Source organism: Neocloeon triangulifer, unplaced genomic scaffold (genome assembly GCF_031216515.1).
Source record: "Neocloeon triangulifer isolate White Clay Creek 2 clone unplaced genomic scaffold, ASM3121651v1 ptg000012l, whole genome shotgun sequence".
Taxonomy (NCBI): Eukaryota; Metazoa; Arthropoda; class Insecta; order Ephemeroptera; family Baetidae; genus Neocloeon; species Neocloeon triangulifer.
In genome coordinates this window covers 17,442,268-17,464,969 of record NW_026775554.1, presented here as the reverse complement: position 1 = coordinate 17,464,969, position 22,702 = coordinate 17,442,268, and the positions used below count along the sequence as shown (strand labels likewise).

At 35.5% G+C, this 22,702-nt stretch overlaps 2 protein-coding genes across 5 annotated transcripts in view; one reads left to right on the top strand and one right to left on the bottom strand.

Annotated features, from left to right (window-relative positions):
- LOC132198438 (rap1 GTPase-activating protein 1) overlaps positions 1-22,702 on the bottom strand; it is a 225,295-nt gene that overhangs the window by 88,922 nt on the left and 113,671 nt on the right. The window contains exon 1 of one of the 4 annotated variants that reach the window (XM_059622494.1): positions 10,327-10,601. The exons of the other annotated variants lie outside the window; for them this stretch is intronic. Coding sequence (XP_059478477.1) covers positions 10,327-10,385 — 59 coding nt within the window. The 5' untranslated portion in view covers positions 10,386-10,601. Of the gene's footprint in view, positions 1-10,326; positions 10,602-22,702 lie in introns of those variants that run through there. 4 annotated transcript variants of the gene reach the window in all.
- LOC132198439 (protein VAC14 homolog) overlaps positions 13,303-22,702 on the top strand; it is a 145,766-nt gene continuing 136,366 nt past the window's right edge. The window contains exon 1 of the mRNA XM_059622497.1: positions 13,303-13,310. The gene's annotated coding sequence lies outside the window, so the exon portion shown is untranslated. The remainder of the gene's footprint in view (positions 13,311-22,702) is intronic.

Sequence of the window (22,702 nt, the reverse complement as noted above, 5' to 3'; positions counted from 1 at the left end):
ACCAGAGAGTTAGTGCGCAATCCTGTGGTCGTTAATCCAGCTGCGCGCAATTATGGTCCGATAAATTATATATATTTGATCGCACACGAGCTGGAATGCGCCAATTTTTTTTTTTTTGCACAGAGTCGCGTTATTATATGATTGCGGATCGATGCACGCGTCCATTGTGTCCAAGAGACGGCCGTGGCTGATAATCGAACGTATAAAAGCTATTTTATCTGCGCACAAGCACAGTTGCTGTCACGGCCGGTTCACAGTTGCTTCCAGATTTCATCTATAGAAAATGATTTTAAAGCGATATTTGTAAGGAAAAAAGTGAATGACATTCAGTCAGATGAAGGAACAGTTTTGATGACAGTTAATATTGATTATATAATATATGCTGAGTTGCAAATAAATATTATAAAGAGCAGTCTGTCAATTTGGGCTAGTTCAATGTTGTTAATGATATCAAAATGATGATTCTATTAAAAAAAAGAAAGATTAAAATTTCTTTTTAATTTTTTATTAGTATATCATAATAAAGATAACCACAGAAAAAATTTGGGCAGTGGGAAGAAGTATTTTATAAAACTGTAGCGTAGCACTAAACACAATCCAATCTGAATTTTTTAATTTTTTTATTTATTATACAGAATTGTTTGTTATTATTTAGAATTTAGAGGATAGATTATTGATACTTTTTAAGTTTGAAATGTAAAAATTAGTTTAATTAATAAATATTAAAAATCTTTTATCATAAAAAAAATTGGTATCAAACAATAAAAAAATTGTAGTTACTTTTTTAGCATTAATTATAAAAACAGATTTTAAATGAAATAAAGACGTTTTTCTCGATAAGGCAAGGTTGTTAAAAAACTGCATTTTATATAAGCCAACTCAAGCCAACTTGATTTTTAATTAAAATGAGCAGATTTCCGGAAAAATTATTTTTAGAAGCAACATTTAATTTATGATTTAAAAATTTAGTTCTTGAATTTAATCAAAGTGGAAGAGGTGACCTTTAAAAAAAGGGGATAATAAGGGAGAAAAAATCTACGTCAGATGTTTTTATTTTCATTTTTCCCCCCATAACTATATAATGAGCAATTCAGTGCGCCTCAATACATTCTAATTAAAATTATTTAGCAACTACACAAGCTAGTCTCTGATAGGTCTGAACAAACAGTCAAGTACCGCACACACCCCCACGAACAGATTTTCCCTGCTCTATCAACTGACACAGCCATGTGTGTGTACACATCAATTATTACCAGCTTGCTCTGTGCTCAACTCTTTATTTCTCTCAGCAATGATTACTCGTCTCTCGCAGACAATAAATTCGCAATTGTTACACTCTTGCAAAAAGCCGCGGCTTTTTTGCATATAATTAAAGGGAGCGAAATAACGAGGGGGTCGCGATCGCACGTTTATTGTGTTCAAATCGCACAAGCTGCGAGCGAGCTTTTATTCCCTTTTTGGCTTTTGTGCGAAAATCGGCACAATGGGACACCGGCGGCGACCGTGCAAGTGAGCCTCGAGCGAAACAAAGTTATTCTGCATGTAGGGGCAGCTGTGTTTTTTCGCATCACTTCCAGTGAGCGGGTTAATTGAAAGCGACCGGCTAGTTACAATTAAAAGATATTTCTCGAGAGGCTGAGAAAAAAAGAAGAAATCACGCAGCGTGTGCCCAGCCCTCTTTGCATGTGCTGCGCTTATCTCTATGGTACAATAAAATAAAATTCATCCCAGCGTCGTCTCGTTCTTTTTGCGCATACTTGATGAGTTCGAGCGGGTTAGCGAGTTACATCTCACTTAATTCATTACGCTCGGCTTGTTAGTAAGTTAGCCGAGAGTAGTTAGAATGCAAATCCGATTTGCAAAATTCATGATGTAATCAGAGAATATTCAAGAGCAAGCACCGCACCAGCGCAGGAATCTTTGTTTTTATAACTCGACAGTGCAAAGTGGAAAGTTAAATATTTGAAAAACAAAATTTTATTCTTAATTAACTTTGTGATGTTGATATTTAACACAAAATTTTTCAAATTTCATTATATTTTAATACTTGTGGGGATTTAAACTTTTATGCACAATTCTTTTCTTAATCAACATGAAATTCTGTGATCCAAATTAATATCTCCTAAACTGCTCCTAAAAAATTATTTTAATATAATATATTATTAAGAAATAAGTAATGATCTAGCTTTGAATTTTATAATTAAAATAATTTGATGAAAATCTTGAAAATTATCATTGCTTTTTTAATTTTTGAAGACTGCCTGTTTAACACTGTGCGTTGCATAACCTTAATTTTGACCTTACAGGATTAGAAAGGATGCGAGATTAGTTTATCTTAAGATGGACAATAGCAAAAAATTAATGCAAAGTAAACAGCAAGTTAATGAAAATAAATACATTCCAAGAGAGCCGAATTAATCCGATTGCGTCACACTTTTCATCTCTAACAACCTCTAAAACGTGTCTAGGTAAAAAGCAAAAGTGCATTAGTTGTGTTTCTATTAGTCAACACGTTTTCGCACCTGCTGTCGCCGCCATATAAGCGCAGGCGGCGCTTCTGTTTTTCATCCTGTGTCGTGTGGAGACGAAAAATGCGTGCATCATGCTTATTTACCGTCGAGGATCATTATTGCGTGATGAAAGTAAACACGCTTTTGCCCCTTGTATAAATAAAGAGAGAACGGTTCTTCCCAATTTTACGGAGAAATTTCATCTTTAATTTCAACTCAAATTTATTAAAAATAAAAAAATGAATTATTTTAATTTTCACTGCAAATTCATTAAATAGGAAAGTGTTGTAAAAATTTTCTATTTAATTTTTTTTTTTTAATTTAATTGTTCGCTTTTTTAGGAATTCATGAATATTTTAAATATTACAATAATTTTAAATGGAAACGTTTAAGTTTTGGGCATGATCTTGAAGGATGATTTTAAACTTGAAACCAGAAGGCATCTCTCGGTAGGGACAAGTTTGCAAAAAAGCATGTACACTTTGCGCAAAAGATATTCCTCATGCTCGTCGTAATTTACTGGGCAGTGGACGTATCGCCATTTATTTCGCCTGCAGGTCACTCCATACATCTCTCAGGTATGTAACACTACTCTACGGTGCTTCACAACGCCCGGCCCATACAAATGAGAAAGAGGAGATTTCGAGATGGTTCCTCGTCCACCGAGAGAGGCTATAATGATGATGGGCAAATTTAGTTATGCAAATATAGAGGAGCAGAGAGAGAGAGAGAGAGAGACTGCGCTGGATAAATATAGACTGCTGAATGCTGCTTGATTGCAAACCGCGCTAATTTGCAAGCATTGTTTGCTGCGCAAATCGAATTAATTGTACACGCGTTGCCGATGTGAGTGGCGTTCGCTCCGACGTTTCGATTCCATTGACGTTCAAGAGCACAATCAAAAGTGCATGCGCATGTTTCGATCGCACTCCTTCCGCGTTCAACGGATAAAAAAAAAAGATTACGCTACATCCATAGTCTACATTTGTTTTAATTTTTTATAAATCTGCGCAGTAAATATCGATATTTGTTTAAAATAATTTTAATTTTTATATGACATAATGTTTTGTAAGTAAAACAACAAAGTTAAGAGTTATTATATTTTTTGAAACATTATTATCAAATTAAAACCAATACTTTTATATTTTATAATAAACATAATATTAATTTAAATCTTATAAGTGATATTTTATTAGGGAGAAATTTAAAATTATAAATATTTATTTTGTAAACAACAATTAATAAATAAATTGGTACAACCATTAATTTAGGTAGATACATTGCTGAGTTTAGAGTGGCAATAACTTGCATTAAAATGTGTGATTTTAGTGATATCAGAAGAATTAAATTTAATAAATAAAATATAAATTAAAAAATAGCAAATAGTAACAAAGTAAAGCACACCTAGTGGTGTACAATAAATCATTTCATGATTTCATAATAAATACCAAAACAAAAAATTGTTGACTTTCAAAATTCCATTAATTTTTCTTGGAATTTTATGACTTCATTGAATTAAGCAGGAATTAAGTAAACAATATAGCCATGACATTTCAATTTATTGAAGCTCTCATTCCGCAGAAATAGATAAACATATACATAATTAAAAAATAAATTTATTTGAGATTTTCTTTCTATTTGATGGCCTCGGAATCATAAAACTTTGTTGTGTTGTGAAGTAGCAAAAGTATATTTATTCCCTGAGAGCTGAGAGATGTTAGACGCTTTCTCGCGTGATTAATTTAATACGCCGTCCATAAATTTAATACCCAATCTAGTTAATTGAAAATCATCCATCTGATGTTTGCCGAGAGCGCGCGAACGAATCGCTCTCTCACCATTAGCGAATGACGAATGGCAGTGGCGAGAGAATAAAGAAGTGATAAGATACAGTTACTTCTCAAGCAGGTTATCAGCAATATGGGCTCATGCAATTTTAACAGCGCTACACGGTTCAAAAAACAACTCGCTCACGACGGGTCAATTTGATTTCATTTGATACTATTTTGCCGCGGCCTACTTCTAGCACGGAAATTTTTTGAAGTCGTGTCCTCGCCGGATTAGCGTGTAACAATGCGCAGGATAGGAGGAAATGCAGCGCCTCCAATTGACACTTTCGTGTGGAAAAAAAAGATGATGTCACTCAATAACACACGGCAGCTCTTTGTTGAAGAAAAAGAAAAAAAAGGACAGGAGAACAAATTTTTTGAAGGTGACGCGAGTAAATCTGCTTAAAACTCTAAACGAGAAAAAAAGAAGATGAGATAATATTGTGTTACAGAATTAACTTTATCATAAAGTTTTTTTTGTATTCCTTTGTTTGGAATTTCCTATTCTCTTGTTAGGTTGATTTGAGAACAAGTGGATTTGGGTTTGACATTTCCTTATTTGCCGAAGTGACGAGGGCTCCTTTTATCTGCGTTCGATCTTTGACTCTGACGAATTAATTTGAAATTTGGAGCGAGTCGCAAAGTTTTCAGAGTTGAACGTTCTCCGTTAAGCTGATATCGGGTTGCAAATCGACGCATTAGAGAGTTTTATAAGAAATTCAAATCATCTTCTTTTACGATACGCCGTGAACTCCTCGGCCTTCGCGAAATGCAATCATTTGGCAAATCTCTCTTCTGTTAATTTTATTGGCTGCTCATCAATACTTATACTCTCAGTTGAAGGAAAACACACACTAGCAATTATTACAAAATCTATAATTGAAGGCAGTAAATCTCTCTCCTTATCCAAATAAATAATCTCGAAACGCAATCAATCTCTCTGGCATGCCGGACCAGTTCAAGAGGTCACTCCATTTGAAAGTAGAAAAAAAGGAGCAAAACCTATCTCACTGCAAACGAGCTGCTGATAATCAATGGTTTTTTTACTTTGTTTTCCATTTCACTCTTCTCTACTGGGTCAGATTTCCATAATTACGGAGAAGATTGCTGCGTGGCTCGTTATTAATTAGAGACTTGGTAGTAAAGCAATCTAAAGTTCCTCAACCCAGCTTATTTCATTCAGGTGTGCTTCGGTCTGAAATCCTCCATTGCTCTCATGGGTCGTGCCGTCCGGATTATAAAAGAAGAAGAAAGTTGCTGCTTTACGACTACCCGGTGCGCATTTTCGTGTGTTACATTATGTAATGGGCTCTCGTCTGCAATCCGAGAGAGGATCATCGCCACTTCTTCACGCCGCCTCGCCATTATAATAAATATAAATTTTGGCGTGAGCGAAATTTCTCGTTTCCAAGGAGCGTTAAAGGAGGAGCAGCTTAATTTTAATGAGAGATGCTGAGCCGCGCAACTTATAATTGATTTAATTTTCACCAAACTTCCTCGTGTCAGGATGGAAATTGTAATTCGGCTCGAACTTTCGCCGCTTATTATTTGCTCTCGCGCGAGAAAGTGTATTTATTGATTTGATATGCACTCTCGACGGTCGATTATAACATCAACGAAATTATGCTGGTGATGTAAAAATCAATGCACACACCCGCTACTTTTCTCACGCACGATTTTTTAGGCTTCCAAAGAAAGGCAAACAGAAATCTCCTCCAGTGAGTAAGGAAACAAATAAATGTTGCTGTAAGTCATTTTTTATATGCAATTTAAAACAGCGAGGAGAAAATTTTAAAGTTTTAAATAATCTAGCTAGCTTATCCTAAATTCAGAATGAATTTTGTTTTTATTTTCTTGCTCTTTGTTAATTCTCAACATCATCCAGTTGTTGATCATATGGAAGGTCTTTTTAATAATTTAAATGTTTTAATTTCAATTGTAATGCAGCTTACATTTTCCTTTATTTTAAAATTTACTTGCTTTTTAAATTAATTTTATTTTTCAGGCACCATTAACAAGCCAATGAATTCATTCATATGTAAACTGGATATAAACTAATGGAACAGAAAACGATCTCAACGTTTCATTTTCTTCTCCCCGCAATAAACAAAATGCAACGTTCGCAATTACACGCAAAATTAATTTTCGTTGCAAATGGTCCAAACAAGTCCATTCGCACGGGCAATTAAATGAATATGGCGGTTGGACAGTCTTGCTGGTCCAGACGTTTAGAGATGAATGCGTCTTGAAAAAGTGGCAACAACTTTTACGATGCTCTCGGCTGGTTGACCCCAAGCGATCAAAATAATTTATACACTCCGCGCGACCTTTCTTCCTTTGTTTTTGCTCTCGATTGGTCACATCTCTTATACAACAAGAAAGAAAGAAAGAGCGTGACGCACGGCAAGAAAATGTAATGCAAATAAAAAACGCGCTGCATCGAGAGAAGAAGAAGAATGTATAAAACCAGGCGTACATTATCGCAGTTGTTGCTCTGCGCGGGCCGGTTCTTGACAAAAGTTAGGTCAGCAGGATCAAAAACTGGGGTGTCCACATCTCTCGTCTCGCATGTGGACCGCGCGAGAAAGAGAGACAAAGCAGCAATAATAAGATACCGCTATTGAGAGTAGAAACGAGTACCAGAGCGAGAGAGACAAAAAGCTGCAGTGTGACCCACGTTCTTCCCCCGCGGCTATCTTTGACGCTGCGATGCTAATAATTGCTTTTGTTCCAACGAGATGAGAAGCAAGAGGAGATTTTTCCAGTCAGTCATGTGACAAACATACATGCATCTTCTCTTATTATTTAAATTGAGTCTCATCTCCTTTTCTATGCAGTGATAAATAAAATAATCAACGAATGAAAGAGGGGAATGACTCCTCTGTTGTTATTTTGTTTGCAGCTCCTTACTTTTTTCATTCACGAATTTCACTGTCATGCTGGTGCTGTTTTGTGGCGTAATTATATTATTTATCGAGCGGGGAATATAATGGACTGGATGCTGCGGAGAGTAATTATTTCGTGATTGATGATGGACGAGCCACCGTTCTCGTCCTTTTTATAATTCGTCCGTGATTAATTATGAGAGGACTGTGTGTGCATATCAGATTTTCTTATCAGATTCAGGCTCAATTAATTAAATAAATGAACAAAATCCACCACATCAGATTGCAGTATCTACGATTTTGATTTCAATTAAGAAATTTATAACTGTGAATTTTTTTTTAATAATTTTGAAAATTATATAAAAAGTTTTGCCAACGGAGTGGTGAGAAAAAGCAAAAGTCATTGATGCGATGAAAAGTGCTTTTGCGCCGAGTTCAGATTAGGTGATATCTCATCCGTAATCAGGAAATGAGTGCAGAAAAAATCCCACCCGTCCACTGACAAAAAGCGTTGACCAGAAGGTACGGTACATCCGTTTCAGAAAACGTTATCCTTTTTAAGAAAGATAAAAACTTGCACTTTTCGCACGCCAGCAGATGATGGAGAAAGATGGAGCGGAGAGAGAGGGTCTCTGGCCAAAATTACGCCAATTATGGTAATGGGCTTCAAAAATCCAACGAGTGATAGTGACCACATCCTTTTTAATCCCCTTTCATACTCGGCTGCGGCCACGTGAAATAAATATGTACAAAAAAGCAACATACACTCTACGAGAGAGGCTTGGTCATTGCTATAAATATATAAATGCACCGCTTATTATCGTGATTGTTCTTTTACGCTAGGATGAATTTTCTCAAAGCGAGCACCGCCGACTTCCAAAACAGGCTCAAAGAGCTCCTTGCGGTTTTCTAAAAGCACTTCTTTATGTTCTGTGCGTTTGAAATTTATATATATATATATTTTTCTCTCTCTCCCGCGTGAGTAGAGCTGCCGATAAAAGGAGGCGTTCGATATGAGATATTCTTTCTAGCTCTCAAGATCCTTTTTCTTTCTTTTGTCTCTTAAGAGAATAGAAGAAGTTTGGCGATTTCCAACCGATCACTTGAGCATGTGTGCGAAAAGATCAAAGGGTTATATTTCTTCTGAAAGCACACAAAGAAAACACACAAAGGAGCACAACTTGGCATTTTTCTTCCAAATAAGAGAAAAAAAGGAGAGTTTCTCTATAAAAGCAGCAAATAATCATCATTTATTTTTTCACCTTGGCCTATCCTTCGCACGTAGTCTCCAAACGGAAGAGAGGAAATTACAGTTTAAACACACAAGTCGTGCAAGTGGAAAGTCAAAGTAGGGGACTGCGTATATTATGCTTTCGGTTTCGAAAACGCGATAACCCAAAAAGCCGCGTGCAGGCGAACGACCCACGCACCACATGTCCCTGGTGGCACTTTTCTTCTTTTTATTTATGTGGCGGCTGGAAAATATTTTTTAATATTGGTCGTAAATTCGGCCGTAATGGTTTCGTTCGACTAGAGAAGAATTTGTCGACGTGCAGGTGATGATAAAAGTGGCTGAGATTTTTAGCAGAGACAAGAAGCATGAGAAGAAGAAAATAACAATCAGGCACCACGAACATACAAAGGTGATGAGAATGCCGCGCGGTAGTGGAGTGTTTTATATTTTTTTTTTACTATTCTCTCTGAGAGCGTTTGTTGATTTATGTGGGATGTCCAATTTGTATGTGAGCGTAATAAAAGTGTCCGGGTTTGAATAGAGCCATTCTTTGTTTCACAGCAAAATATTGAGTGTCTTGACAGCGTGTGTGTGTTGCTTGAGATTGAAGCCATTAGGAAAAAAGTATCAACCATAAACAAATTGCAAAATTTCAAACAAAATAATTTTAAATGATAATAGAAATTTATAAACAATTTCATATACATCAATTCCATTATTTTTTTAACTTTGTGGATAAATTTTTAAAATAATTTTATTATTAAATATTTTTAAAAACTTTTCACACTGTCTACAAATTAATTAAAAAAAACCATTTTACATGGATGTGAATTATAATTAAATCTGGTAATTTAATAAAATTTTTTTAATTTCATGAAGCTCACAGGTTCAAGTCTCCGAATGATCTCCACCGTTTGAGAAAATACCACACATGCCTCTCTCAGCATCCACAGAAGCCCCATTTCTGATTTGTAAAGCATACAAAGTTGGTCGTAAAATTTAATTGCCCGAAAATTCTTTCATCTCGTTTCGCCGCGGCGCACTCATTACACACTCGGCCAGATAAACAATCTGGGGTATCAAAGGGTCGACTGAACTGCCACCCAAAAGTTCCACGAAAAAACCGACCGTCGGAATCTCCGCCCGCAAAAATGAGTGTGGGGGCCGCATTATAATTGATATTCGGTTTAATTATCAGCGGAATGCCGATTATAAAAATTCCACCGGCGAGCTCTACCTTTCAGTATAATATGAAAATACACGTGTATATATGAATCGAAAAGCGAGAATGTGTAACGCATACATCCGAAAATAGGCGTGCTGGCGTTTAAATCGCCCTTTTCGCTGCCGGCGATTTGTGTGTGCTGCCTGCTGCAAAGAAATATTTCTCTCGTCTCGCGAGCGCCCTGAAGAATGCTCTCCGTGTCTCAATTAATTATTGCTGCTTTTTGTTTCAACCCTTCGACCCATCAATTATTCATGAGCAGTCAGAGCGAGGTGTTTGGAGGAGGGTTATTAGAATGAGAGTATCAAGTCCAGCAGGAATTATGTGCTTGAGTTACAAATGTGAATTATACAAGTACTGATGGATCGACTTGTGCAAAAACAAAATAAACGAAGCAAAACTGTTCTCTTCATATAATTATTAGCTAAAATTAAAAAATAGTTTTTTTTTTCAATTTTGAAATAAAAATAAATAATTTTAACGTTCCAGAGTTTGAGCCATTAAAAAATATATCTTATTGTTAGTAGCGGAGTAAAAACGAGTGTAATTTTGCAAATTTTGAAACTTGGCAGATTTAGTTTCACCAACCCTTTTTGACACACAAGATAATGGATTAAATTTTAAGGGAGATGACAATTTTTACCTTCTTGCCGCGGTCAGGGTGTACGACTCCCTCCGTCTGCCGGTGGTCGGCAGCCTCATGGTGCCGGATCGCGAAACACTTTGTTTTTTTTTTTTAATCCAAGAGAATTGCAATTTCTTGCCGAGAACTATTGATCAATCAATCAAGAATCACTGGAGCCGACAGATCACATGTCACTCGTCTTGAGCACTCTCCTGCACGTGTGTCCGCCGTCCGAGGTGAAAACCAGAGATATCAAAAGCGCGGTGCGCTGCGTACGTGCGTCGCGATCCGCGGCCACTATGTAAATGCCGAGAGCGGACTGTCGGAGTTGTGCTTTGCTGCGCGCGGCCCCTCCACTCTCTATCGTGCCAGAGCCGAATGCCGAGCGAGACCAGATTCACCTCAAGCGAATCTCCAATAGCGCGACCAAAAGCGGCCGAGAGTAGAGGAGCCTCTCCCGCGACCCACCGACCATAACGACCCCGCGTGGAATGCTCAAGAATGAATTATAAAGAGAGCCACTTTGCCTGTTTTTGATTATGAAAAAAAAATTAATATTGTTCTAGTGCCAATTTTAAAATTAGTTCATTTTTGGTCAGTTTCAAAATAAGAAAAAATGATTTAACAAATGAACACCTCGGCCTCTTAATTTTTTTTTTATATTATTATTGTTTATTTGTCCAAATTGTTACATCACATTGTATTATTTTATTTTTAAATTTTTTAAATCGAAACTAGATTTTGCAATTAATTAAGTCATTTTATTTCTTGTTCTAGGGTTAATATAAAATTGAGAAGAATTTAACCTTGAGGGATGATTCGTCGGTATGTTTGAATTGAATTTAGCTTGATCTCAGCTATACCGCAAAGAGGGAAATAAGGTTTTTTTTTTATTTTGAGAAAAAATGTATTGACTTCATTATTTCATATCTTGATCAACATAAGTACACTGGCAATCAATTTTAAATAATCTGAGATACATCATCATTATATTTAACGCAATAATGTCTAAGAAAACACGAAAGACCATTATATTTTCATGACTGTTGTTAATAATTTACATACATCCATGGATCGTAATGCCCATATCTTAAAACATTTTTAAAATATATATTATAATACAATAAGTATGATCTACTAACCATAAACACATAATCATTTATTACCAGAAAAAAATAATATGTAAAAATTAATAATATTCATATTATATAAAAAATATTATGCAAGAAAAACAATAAATAGGAAAATATTTATTTAAGAATGTTATTTTAATTTTTAAAATATCTTAACTCAAATATATATTAAACTACACTCTATACTGACTTGAGCCCCGACGATTGTTAATTTTATGTATCAGAAAATTACTTTGTAAATCACGTCAGAGTTATATTAATTAAATTGTAGTAATCATACTGTACATACTCGTGAACATAAATAATCGCACCTTAAAATGGTCCGATGTCTTTATGGGGACGATTTATATAAATTATTAATCTACATATTATATCCAAAGAAAAATGAAATGAACGGCAGAAAAAATATTATTTTCTAAAATAAATTATTTTTTTATGCGGTCTATATACTTCTGAAAAATTTTATTAAAAAATTCTTATGTTTCTCTAATTGATAACTCAAACATAGATTTTGTATTGAATAATCAAAAAGAGACACGGGAGAAAAGAAAACTTTTTATTTTTTGCAAATATTGAATTTCCACTGGTCGCGCGCGGCTCCAAGGGTCTCGCCGTCTTTCTTTGCCGGAGCACGTCGTTGCAAATTACAATAATAAAAGAACACAATTGCAACAAATAAAACGTCGGTCGCAAAAAGAGCCGCTCGCGCGCTCGTGTGCGTTCTCGCTTTTGACGTTTCAATTTTATGCACGCCTCGGAAAAAAGACGACCGCTTTCTCAGCAGCGAAATATATAAAAAGAAGAAAAAGAGCAGTGGCATTTTGTAAGTCGAGATGCTGCTGCTGCTGGAAGTTGATCCGCTCCATACCTAACCTAACACACAAGACTGGCTACTTGCTTGATTACATTATAATAGTAATAAGAACAAGAACGGCCGCGCATTTTATTATTTCCTTATTGGCGAAGCTGATCATATTTCATTCCGCTGCCCGATCAAGTTTGCGAGCGACATTCATCACAAATATGTCACGGCGGTCTTCCATATTATAGCACAGCGCTTGTTTATTTCTTCAGCTTAACAGTTAATAAATTCCATCAGCTGGTCGAATATCAATCTTTATAAAATGATATGATGCTAATTGTAAGATTGTGTTAAGTTGTGATTATTTTACACGGATTATAAATCAGGAAAGTCCGCGTTTGACAGAAAAGTGCTAAATTATACACATAAGCAATAACCATGGTTTCAAAACAACTAACACATTATATAACAGATAATTTTTACCTCAAAGGTGTATTTTATTTTTTAATTTTCTTTCATCAAGGTGCATTATTTTTAATTATTATGCAAAGCTGGTGGTCACGATCGCGAGATAAACCACATTATTTTTCTGTGTGGCAAATTAGATTAGCAAATGCGAGATGACATTGAGCCTGATTTATTGCTAATTCAGGCAACGCCGCGACTCTCGATCACGTTTCTGAGAACGGTGTCCTTATTTGCAAAATTGTTGCACTGCGCCAGTCAAGCGGAGTAGTGTGCACTCTGTGCTCGCCACATGAATATGAATGAACCAATCAGTATGCAACGAATTCACGCATTATTTAAATAAAACTTTTTGCCAATCCTTAATGGTCAAAAATTAGTTCTTACATCTCAAGATCAACTTCAGAAGCTTAAATTTTTATTTCTATCAAAATCCTCAGAATTATGAAATTGTTCATCTACATTCAACTTTTTTTTGGAATTAAAAAATTATGAATTCTTCACAAAATTGATTAATTTAATTTCTCTTATAAACGAAACCTTCAATAACGTCCTGTTCTTTGCTCTATTTTATTTTATTTTATTGTAATTTGCATACAGTTGACGAAAGCTTTGGCACTCTTTTCAATTCATACATAATAAATTTCTCATTTGCGATGCGCGCGTTGTTTGGCCGCATCGGAAGTAAATCATCAAGTGAGACGTAATGGCATTCCCCATTAGGAACAATAAAGCTGCAGCCGGGAGTTGGTGTGCCGTTAATGCGTGTGTTGTACACGAGATGCATTAAGGAATAACCCACCGCGCAGATCATTGTTCTTGCGAACGCCCTTGCTGCTCGCAAGAAGCGCGCATAATGAGGCTCCTTTGATATTTTAATTGAGTTATGCAAATCAAAGCGAGTGCTCTCATATTTCATGAGAGAGAGAGAGAGAGAGAGACACGTGTACAGCATGTATAAACGTGCAGCGTTCATGCAAGTACCTTAAGAAAAAGGGGTGATCGCCGAGAACGAAGCCTGGGCCAAAACTTTATATATGTGAAGAGAGTTCATTGCAGGTCATAAATTTGAGTTTTTCTTACGTGTGGTGCAGTCGTAAATTTTGATATAGGAAAAAGCGAGGACGATAAAAGAGCTGTAAAAATTATCGCTTTTCTATTCACACTTTAGAATTTTTATATAAAGAGTTAAATCGCTGCCATTGATGATCCCAGACAAGACTCCATAAATTTTTTGCTTCTCGGTCATGAAATTTTTTCATTAATAAATAAATTATACCATGAATTAATCGCTTTATCTTATGATGTGGTTTTTTTCTGTGTAGGTTTCATATTTGACTTTCGTATATTTTATCTTTGTATAATCTTCAAATTTGGGTCCGTCGTGCTCAAAGATACAAATCAAACCCCCAATCAATACACGTTATTTTTTTTCCTCCTTCTTCACAAATTACTGCCGAGGCGATAATTTTATTAAAGCAAAAGCAGCATCGCTGGGCCGACCCCTTTCATCTCCCGTTCGAGCACCCTAAGCAGCTCGAAACGCAATCTCCCGTTGCCCCCTCGCCGGTGATTATTTCCCTCTTCATCCCCGCATCAGCATCATAATGACGATAATTATAGAGTAGGCAGCGCCGAAGAAGTATGCTCAAGGAAGAAGAAGAAGATGAGGAGTTCTCGCTGCACAAATAAGAGCGCTGCTCTTCAGTTGCGTGAAAGAATATAGAAAGTGTTATTTACAAATGCACCAACGGTTATTTTTTCTTTATATTTATTCGAGGCACTCCTCGAGCATCCGATCAATTGTACGGAGAGAAACGTACACGCAGACAAACCAGTGAGAACGAGAAAAACAATAGGTGTCTACACCTGTATATTATTTTAGCTCTTCACGCTCGGAATATTTCCTTGACCGCTCTGATTGCAATTAGACAATTTCCGAAGCCAATCGTTATTATTTTTTCAAACCAAGCACCGAAAACGTTAAAACAATGTCGGTCTTTTTTTTCAACTCGGCGGGTGGTTCAATTTCATTGGTGTTATTTACAGTTTTCCTTCTAGGGGGCGCGTATTTTTTTATGTGAATTAAATTGAAAAATCATGGGTCAGCCTCTGAATGTCTATCGGATGTGGGAGTTGAGAGAAAAATTCAGCAGCGCAGCGGGGGTCAAATGGGGGTCTTTATCAGTTGTATTGTTTTTTCATTGTTTGGCCGCCGAATAGAAGGCAAAAGTATTTTTATCTCTTTGGGCAGGGGTTGGATGAAAAAAGCCAAGGGTTTCCGTCTCTGTTAATTCTCCCCCGATCGTTTAATAAAGCCGCGGATGCCTTTTTTGTATAACATAGCGGCAGCGGTGAAAATAAAATGTCAAAACGAGAGGAATGCCGCGCATTAGTCACGAGAATACAATGAAAAGGAAGAATGCTCTCTGCGGCGAAATTCCAGGTGTTATATTGTGTTTAAAGACCGATTCGTCTTTTACATCTGTCCGCCTTTGTTTTATTTGATTATAGGTTGATAAAGAAGCAGAAGGTATGTAAGGAACGCTGCGTTAAAAAATAGTTTTATTAGTATTATTTTATTTTTATAATAAGTTTATTTTTTATTATTTATATGTATTAAATTAAAAAAATTCAATATAATGATAACTCAGCAGTGAACGAATTCAGCTCATCTGGAAATTAACCCCTGTGATATCTTTCATATTTTACATATTTCTTGCTGACTGAATTTTAATTTACTCTAAAAACCTTTTTCATGCTGTAAGCAATGAATGAAAATAATTCTCGGTATATAACCCACCAAACGGAAAGAATGGTGGACGAATATAAAATAAATTTCGTGTCTCTGGAGGTGGTGGGCTGAAATCCGATCCGGCAGCGAGAATTAAATTCTTTCTCCATCCTTTCCTGCGGCCGCTTTTCATTTGGAGCACAAAACGAACATCTCCAATGAATGCTCCCTTATTCTCAGTCGAGAGAAATAAATTTGCCGGTGCACAGAAAGCACAACCAGCTCCCTCTGTTTGTGCTCTTGCGAGAGAATAATGATAATGATAATCTAATTCATTTATATATACAACAATGCTCCTTCAAGGCCTCGTGCAGTAAAGAAGAATAAACCAACTGGCGCGCGAAAACTGCAAACGAATTTTGCATTGCAAGTTCCCTCACTTGTCAATCAAACCTTCTCAAAGCGTTTCCTGCCCGCAGAGAGCACGCGGCACGTGTAAAAACGATTATCTCTGGCAGTTCAAATAATAAAAAATTTTTACGATTGGCACATTCTGGTTTTTTTTTCATCGAGTTGAGCAAACACTGCTGGCCGCACACACGCCAAATTTGAAAGTTTCTTCATTTTGATGTTTAATTACGTGAGTCGGTGCAATAACTTTTAACTGCATAATTGCTCCATCCCAATAATGATTTTTTTTTAAAGCAGCATCACTTTTATAATGAATGTTCGTAATAATGATGGAAAACACAGATTGCGAAATTAAAGAATCTCATTCATTCTGCAATTTGAGCGTTGGATTTCAAACTGAGGAGAGATTTTACAATTTTACGACTTTCTGTTTTGATTGAATAATTGGTTACGCCGAAGAAGACGAGAGATGAGCAATTAAAATTTAAGTTTGTAGTGATATGGTAACAATAATTATTGCGCTCAGAGTGCGGTTCATAAGGTTGGTTTCCGCGTCATTTGCGAGATGAGAAAAATAAGAGTATTCTGAAAATAGCAAGCATTAAATAATTTTAGAGGCGAGAATGATAATTATTTCCTAGTTTCCTGATGATTACCTGTTTTTTTTTTCAATTATCTAAATTTTCAATCAAAATTCTTGTAGAATTATAACAAACCGTTTTTATACTTATAATTAATTTCATCTTGAGTATTTAACTTTATTTTGGAACTATTAAATTTTGTATTTTTTTATAATACAACAAAATAGCTTTATTAATTCAATTCCAAACGTTCTTTTCATGCACATATTTTTAATTTTTTTTAAATTTTAATTTTTAAAAATTTATTTATTAAAAAAAATAATGAATTCATTTTGATTTAAAATAATTAACTAATTAAAGAATAAAGAATTGTTGATTTTTTTTGTTTTAAATTTTGCTCATGTCAATAACAGTCTGCGAAAAAAAATTGAATCAATGTTTACTACTAAAACGATTCCACGGATTTGTATGTCTGTCTATTTTTTCTCTCTATTATTAATTCATCTTCCTTTGTTGAAAGCCTTCCTCTGCAAATATAATAATTCATCAAGCTCGTCCGTTTTTCATTTCATTTTCGGCAATGCCTCTCAAATCAAAATACAGCGTCGTTTTTGCACGCGATTTCATTCTCGGCGCAGACAGAGCTTTTCCTTTCTTTGTCTGATTTATTCCCATGCACACCCCCAACTCTCTGCTCATTATTATTCACGTGCAACCGTCGAGTTTACATTTCAGAATGAAGTAATGAAATTCACATTGCTCGTCTCAACCAAAGTAGAACGGACTGTGTGTTTATTCCCCGAATAACCCGGCGCAAAGTGTTTGTACGTAAAACAAAGCAGTTTGTCGTTTGCGAGTCAGTGTAGCTGAAAATTCATTCAGCATGCCGCCCCTGTGTGTGTGGCAGAAAAGCACACAGCGCATCTCTTCCGGTCTAATAAAAAAAATCAACCGTCGAGAAAAAGGGAAGGCGTCGTTTTGTGCTCGTGTTGACACCCATCACGCTAACGAAATTAGCGCGCGGTGAAATTGCAGGTGAAAATTATTGGCACCTTTTTGTTTTTCTCGTCAGGTTCACGACCTCCATCAAATATTGAAAACTTCCTTTTTTTTCAAAGGACTGTGTGTGATTATAATAATTTGCGTGGCAGCTGCGCCTTTATTTTCCTATAACGCGCGCCGCTCTTTCATTTTTCATTCATGCGACGTACGGATAAATCAATTTTGGACGCTTTCAATTTTATTCGATGACGTACGTGATTCCCAAACCGAGTGTTTGGTTTGCTTTCTTTGTTTTCTCCCGACACGGAGGAATATTCAAATATTCATTCTGAACAAGCAAAACCCAGTGAGTTTGGCAAAATTACACGCTTTCCAGTTCTTACCTTAAAAGAAGAAAGAAAATACCAAGCGATTCCAAGAAAGGTAATGCAAATCAAAAGTCTCCTCAACTCACCTGAAACAAAAATAAAACAATTTATTAGCGAAAAAAATATTTACAGCAACAGTGCATTTTTTCTTTCTTTAAATTTGTTTAGCATAATTTATTTTTTGTGCTAAAAAAATCAGACCTGCAATAGAAGGAAAACATTTTTTGATTAAACAATAAAGTTTAATCAAAATTTAAAATCAAAGTTTTGAACCGTGTTTTTGTTGCTCATAAGGCCAGCAAACAACTTTTTTGGTCACCCAAGTGTGAAGGGTGCCCTCAAGAGTGGTTGGAAAAAATCAGTGAGTGCGTCTGGCGAGACTACAACTACTTCTTTTTGTTTGCCCACAGGAAGTAATGAGATTCTTTCTTTATTCGGCAGCAGCTACTTCAAATTAGGCATCTCTCTACATAGAGTGCACGCAGTGAAGCTTAAATTATTCTCGGCCACCCCTCCCTATCAATTTAATGCGTGCCGCGTTGCATTCAACAGCGCGAGCCAACCGACCGTAACCCTTTTAAAAATATATACCACACTCACGTGCAGTTGACCGTCACCTTTGTAGAAATTGTAGTTCTATTTTTGTGCTTGGAAAAAGTAATGCGCAAAAAAAATGCAGAGCGAGCATTACCATTAATATTAAATGTGCACCTGGGTACAATGAATGGATAGAAATATTATAATGAATATTGAATAAATAATAAATTTATTGAAATATGGGATACAAGAGGATTATCCATAGTTTTGTTTTTATAATGTTACAATAAATTAAATTATTTTTTAATTTAAAAATATAATATGTTTAATAATTTAATGTTTAACTATCAGATGTTTTTAAATATTTTTAATTTTTTATTAAATCAAGTTTATTAAAGATTTATTTTTATTATAAAATCTTTTGTATTTTTGAGGCTGTATTATTATAAAAAAAAAATAATATTAAATTTTTATTCTAAATATTTATATTACAGCACTTCCAATAATCATTTATTACATTACAATCAGAAAAGATAATTCTGTGTCTGTCCACTACAGCATAAGTTTGAATATTAGCATAACAAAATGATGAAATATAAAATATAATATAAATTATATAATTTCCTTTTATCTGCTGAGGCTCTTTGAGTCTCTGAAGAAACAAAAGTGGATGTGGGTCTAACAAGATTACTAACACAGCGCTAATATATAACCGTTTATAAATAATTTGATTTTTCCTCCAGACAAACAAGATACATCATCTGTGCGCTAACTTTGAATTTTAACGGGACCGCCGAAAACGCGTCAGGTCGTAACAAGAAGCGCACACTCATTAAAAATCTGCTTCGCCGCATAACTAAAAAGGACAATACTGAATGTTAATTTCTTTTTGTGCTCCGAATGGAAATCAGTTTCGCTGCTCGATCTTGTTGAATAAATTTCATGATTGTTTTATAATACGAGTTGAATTATTGATGCTGCAGCTCTTAAAATTTGCCACACTTTGTTTACGTAAATTATTAACACTCGCTGCTTCGAATGAGTAATTGGAAACCAGAACTTAAGAGCTGGCACCTTATTAGAAGCTTTAATGGTCCGAGGCGAGGATCGGAATTATTATTAGTTGTGAGCGTGTAAAGAAAACTGATTAAATCTTTGGTTATTAGCATAAGAATTTCTTGGTCTATTTTTATTCACTCGGGAGAAAGAATAAATCAATGAAAATTTCATAAAACAATGATAAGTACAATGTTGCTCATTTAATAATTTAATATGTACTCAACACCTTATTGTTATATTTCAAAACGCTATATAATTATCTAAACTTGCAAAATAAATTACATAATTATATATATTATTAAATAATATATTTTAAAAATATAAATTTTTACTCTTGTAACTTTTGCTGAATATTTTTTAATAAATTTTATTATTTTTAAATAATCAATATATAGAACGTTTAAAAATACTATAAAAGTTTCTTTAAATATAGAGATTTTACTCCACTTCAAAGTGTATATAGCGCAAACGATTTATTTCAATTCTGTAAAAAAAAAATCAAGAGAGATTATTTGTATGTGCGATTCAATCTATCGACAAATCAATTTTCAGTCAGAGCTTATAGCATTGATTCGCATTAACTTGCTAGTAAATTATATATTTGACTTGAGATGTCCTGGATTTAGAATATAATTTGAAACATAGATAATATTTTCTTGCTCAGTAAGTCGCAATACTATATTCTATCAGTTGATTCCAAGAAAGGAACTTCATCGAACGTTCACTCAAGAAGATAAAACGATTTCATGATCCGACTTACTTGCTGCCTCTCTTTACACTCTCTTCAATTGTTTTATTTTGTTAAACTTTTTTCTTTGCCCCCCATCCTGAGTGACAATGGCAGTTCCGCAAATTACCTTTTTTGCCATTTCTGTGTGACCCAGATCGTCGCATCACGTTCTGTTGACACATTATGTAATCGCAAATAAATAATAATAAAATGTAGCGGACAATTGATTTGCTCTTTGACTGATAGTCGTCCTTTAATTTCAGAGCCGGAGAGAGCAGGTCAGCTGTCACTGTCATTGGCATGTGTGTGCGCGCGCCATGGTAAACAAATCCATTAGCCTGATGGAGGTCGCCAATATTTTTGCAAAGTTGCATCGATGCCGACTGGCGACGCTTCAATTACATTTATTGGAAGATTTCCACATTTATTTATTATTATTCACAAAAATTTTATTTCTGAGAAGGAATTACAAAGGTAATATTATTAATTAATGGTCCGCCATAGCACGTTCCTTTGTTTAGTTAAAAATTTCATCGGAGGAATGTTATTTTGAAAATGATTGGATTGAATTTTAATAAATTTTACGCAATAACTCTTGTTTTATGAGCATCGATTTAAAGCTTGAGCACATCAGAAATCTTAGGTAAATTTTGGTACTTCTGTAATTAATTGAATTTTTAATCATTATTTAAAATAATTTTAAAAAAAATCGGGAGGAAAAGAAAATTATTATTTTCACACTTGGTTGCTTTTGAAAAATTGACGATTTGCCTCATCAGGCACTGCCGCTTACGGTTTACGGACGGGTTGCATAATTAATTAGAAGTTGCATTTTTCCTCTCAAGTTGACGATCGTTCACGGTGTCAATGTTAGCCGATCTGCGTTTCGAGCAGACCTTGACAGACGTGCTGCATTGGTTTGTTTTCTCCATTGAGCACAAACGGTGGCTGCACATACGTACGTGTATGTGGTGTTTGCAGTAATTGAATGGACTGTACAGCACGTTCAGCAAGACCAGTGTGTGTGTTTGTTTGAAAGCAGACAAACGCAAATAAACAAACCGCGAAACGCGCCCCACTTTTGCAAAAGTGGATTACGCGCACGCACACCAGCAAAATAAAATAGGAAAAAAGAGGCAGACTGTATATGTGGACAATGAGACCTTTGAATTATTTCTAGAATGTGAGCCTTGGTAATGATGAATTTTATGTGGTGGAAAAGGGTAAACCCCAAAATTAATTAGAAGAGGATTAAACTCAGGAGAAGAACATTGAAACATGGTTTCATTTGTGCACAAATAAATTAAATTGAATTAAATAACAGGCATTTTTTGGGTGAAAGATTTGTTTGGCATTTGATTAAAGAGATATCGAACTAGTTTTAAATTTTACCTTAGTTAATAAAGAATTAAAGATTCTGGTAATAAAATTAGCAAATTATTTTTAGCATATGTTACTTCAATTTTTACCCGATTCACATTCATAGTAACAAAGCGTTTGAAACTGCAGCTGTTTCACATCAAAATTTACATTTTTTCTTTGCAAAATTAATTGTTTTACTCTCATTGTGCTATATTTTGTAATTTAATAAAATGAAATAAAAATAAAAACTTGTAACAGTACTTTTCTTATTCGTTTTTTTTTCTGAAGAAAGCCACATCTAATCGGTTTCTGACCCTCAAGACTAGTGTGGGGAAGAAAAAATCACTACAGACTTTGTGCCATAAGTCTTCGTCGAGCAGCTGACGCTCTTATTTCTTTCCTTCTTCTTACTTTATATCCCTGTGATTCTTTTTTCCCACTTAATTTAACGTCTCTCAAAAGCCACAACGCAGCAGCCAATTTGCCGATCAGCAGCAAATGTGCCGAGTGACGAGGGAGTGCAACAAAAAGCGGTGGTTTAAGTGTCGGGAATCAATAAAAACAGGTCGCAAGCCGGGGTTGGTTTGCGAGGGCGCGCGTCATTTGTCGGCTGTGCTGAATCATCGCGAGCACAAAGTCGTGTGGCGTCGCTCTCGTTTCAATTTGGCCCTTTAATTTGGAAAGCAGCAGACGAGAGGTGATTTAGCCGCTCGAGTGTAACCCCATCAGGCCCTTGAGGGATTCTCCATCCATCCATCCATCCCGAACCCAGCAAATGACTGACGGCGCAAATTGGATCGAGACGAGAGCAAGCATAAAATACATAATCTCAGAGATTTTGGTGATTTAACTTCGACTTTATCATTTCCAATTGCCGATGTATTTTTTGTTATATTAAAAAATAGTCTAAAAAGTCGCACTTTTTCTTCGGATAAAAATATTTTTGAGCGCAACGCGTGAGCGCAAGACTTTTTAAAAATTTGAGCGCGAGCGCAGAGCGCGAGCGCAACATTTTCAAAATCTTGAGCGCGAGCGCAGAGCGCGAGCGCACTGTTGCCAGTGATCGCGAGCGCGAGCGCGAGCGCAAAATTGTTGAGCGCACCCATGTATGTAATCTCTAGACGCGCCGTTCCCTGCCGACGCAATTTACAATGCAGCAACATTTTTGCTTCTGCTCAATTTTAGACTCCTTGGAATAGGTTTTAAGTTA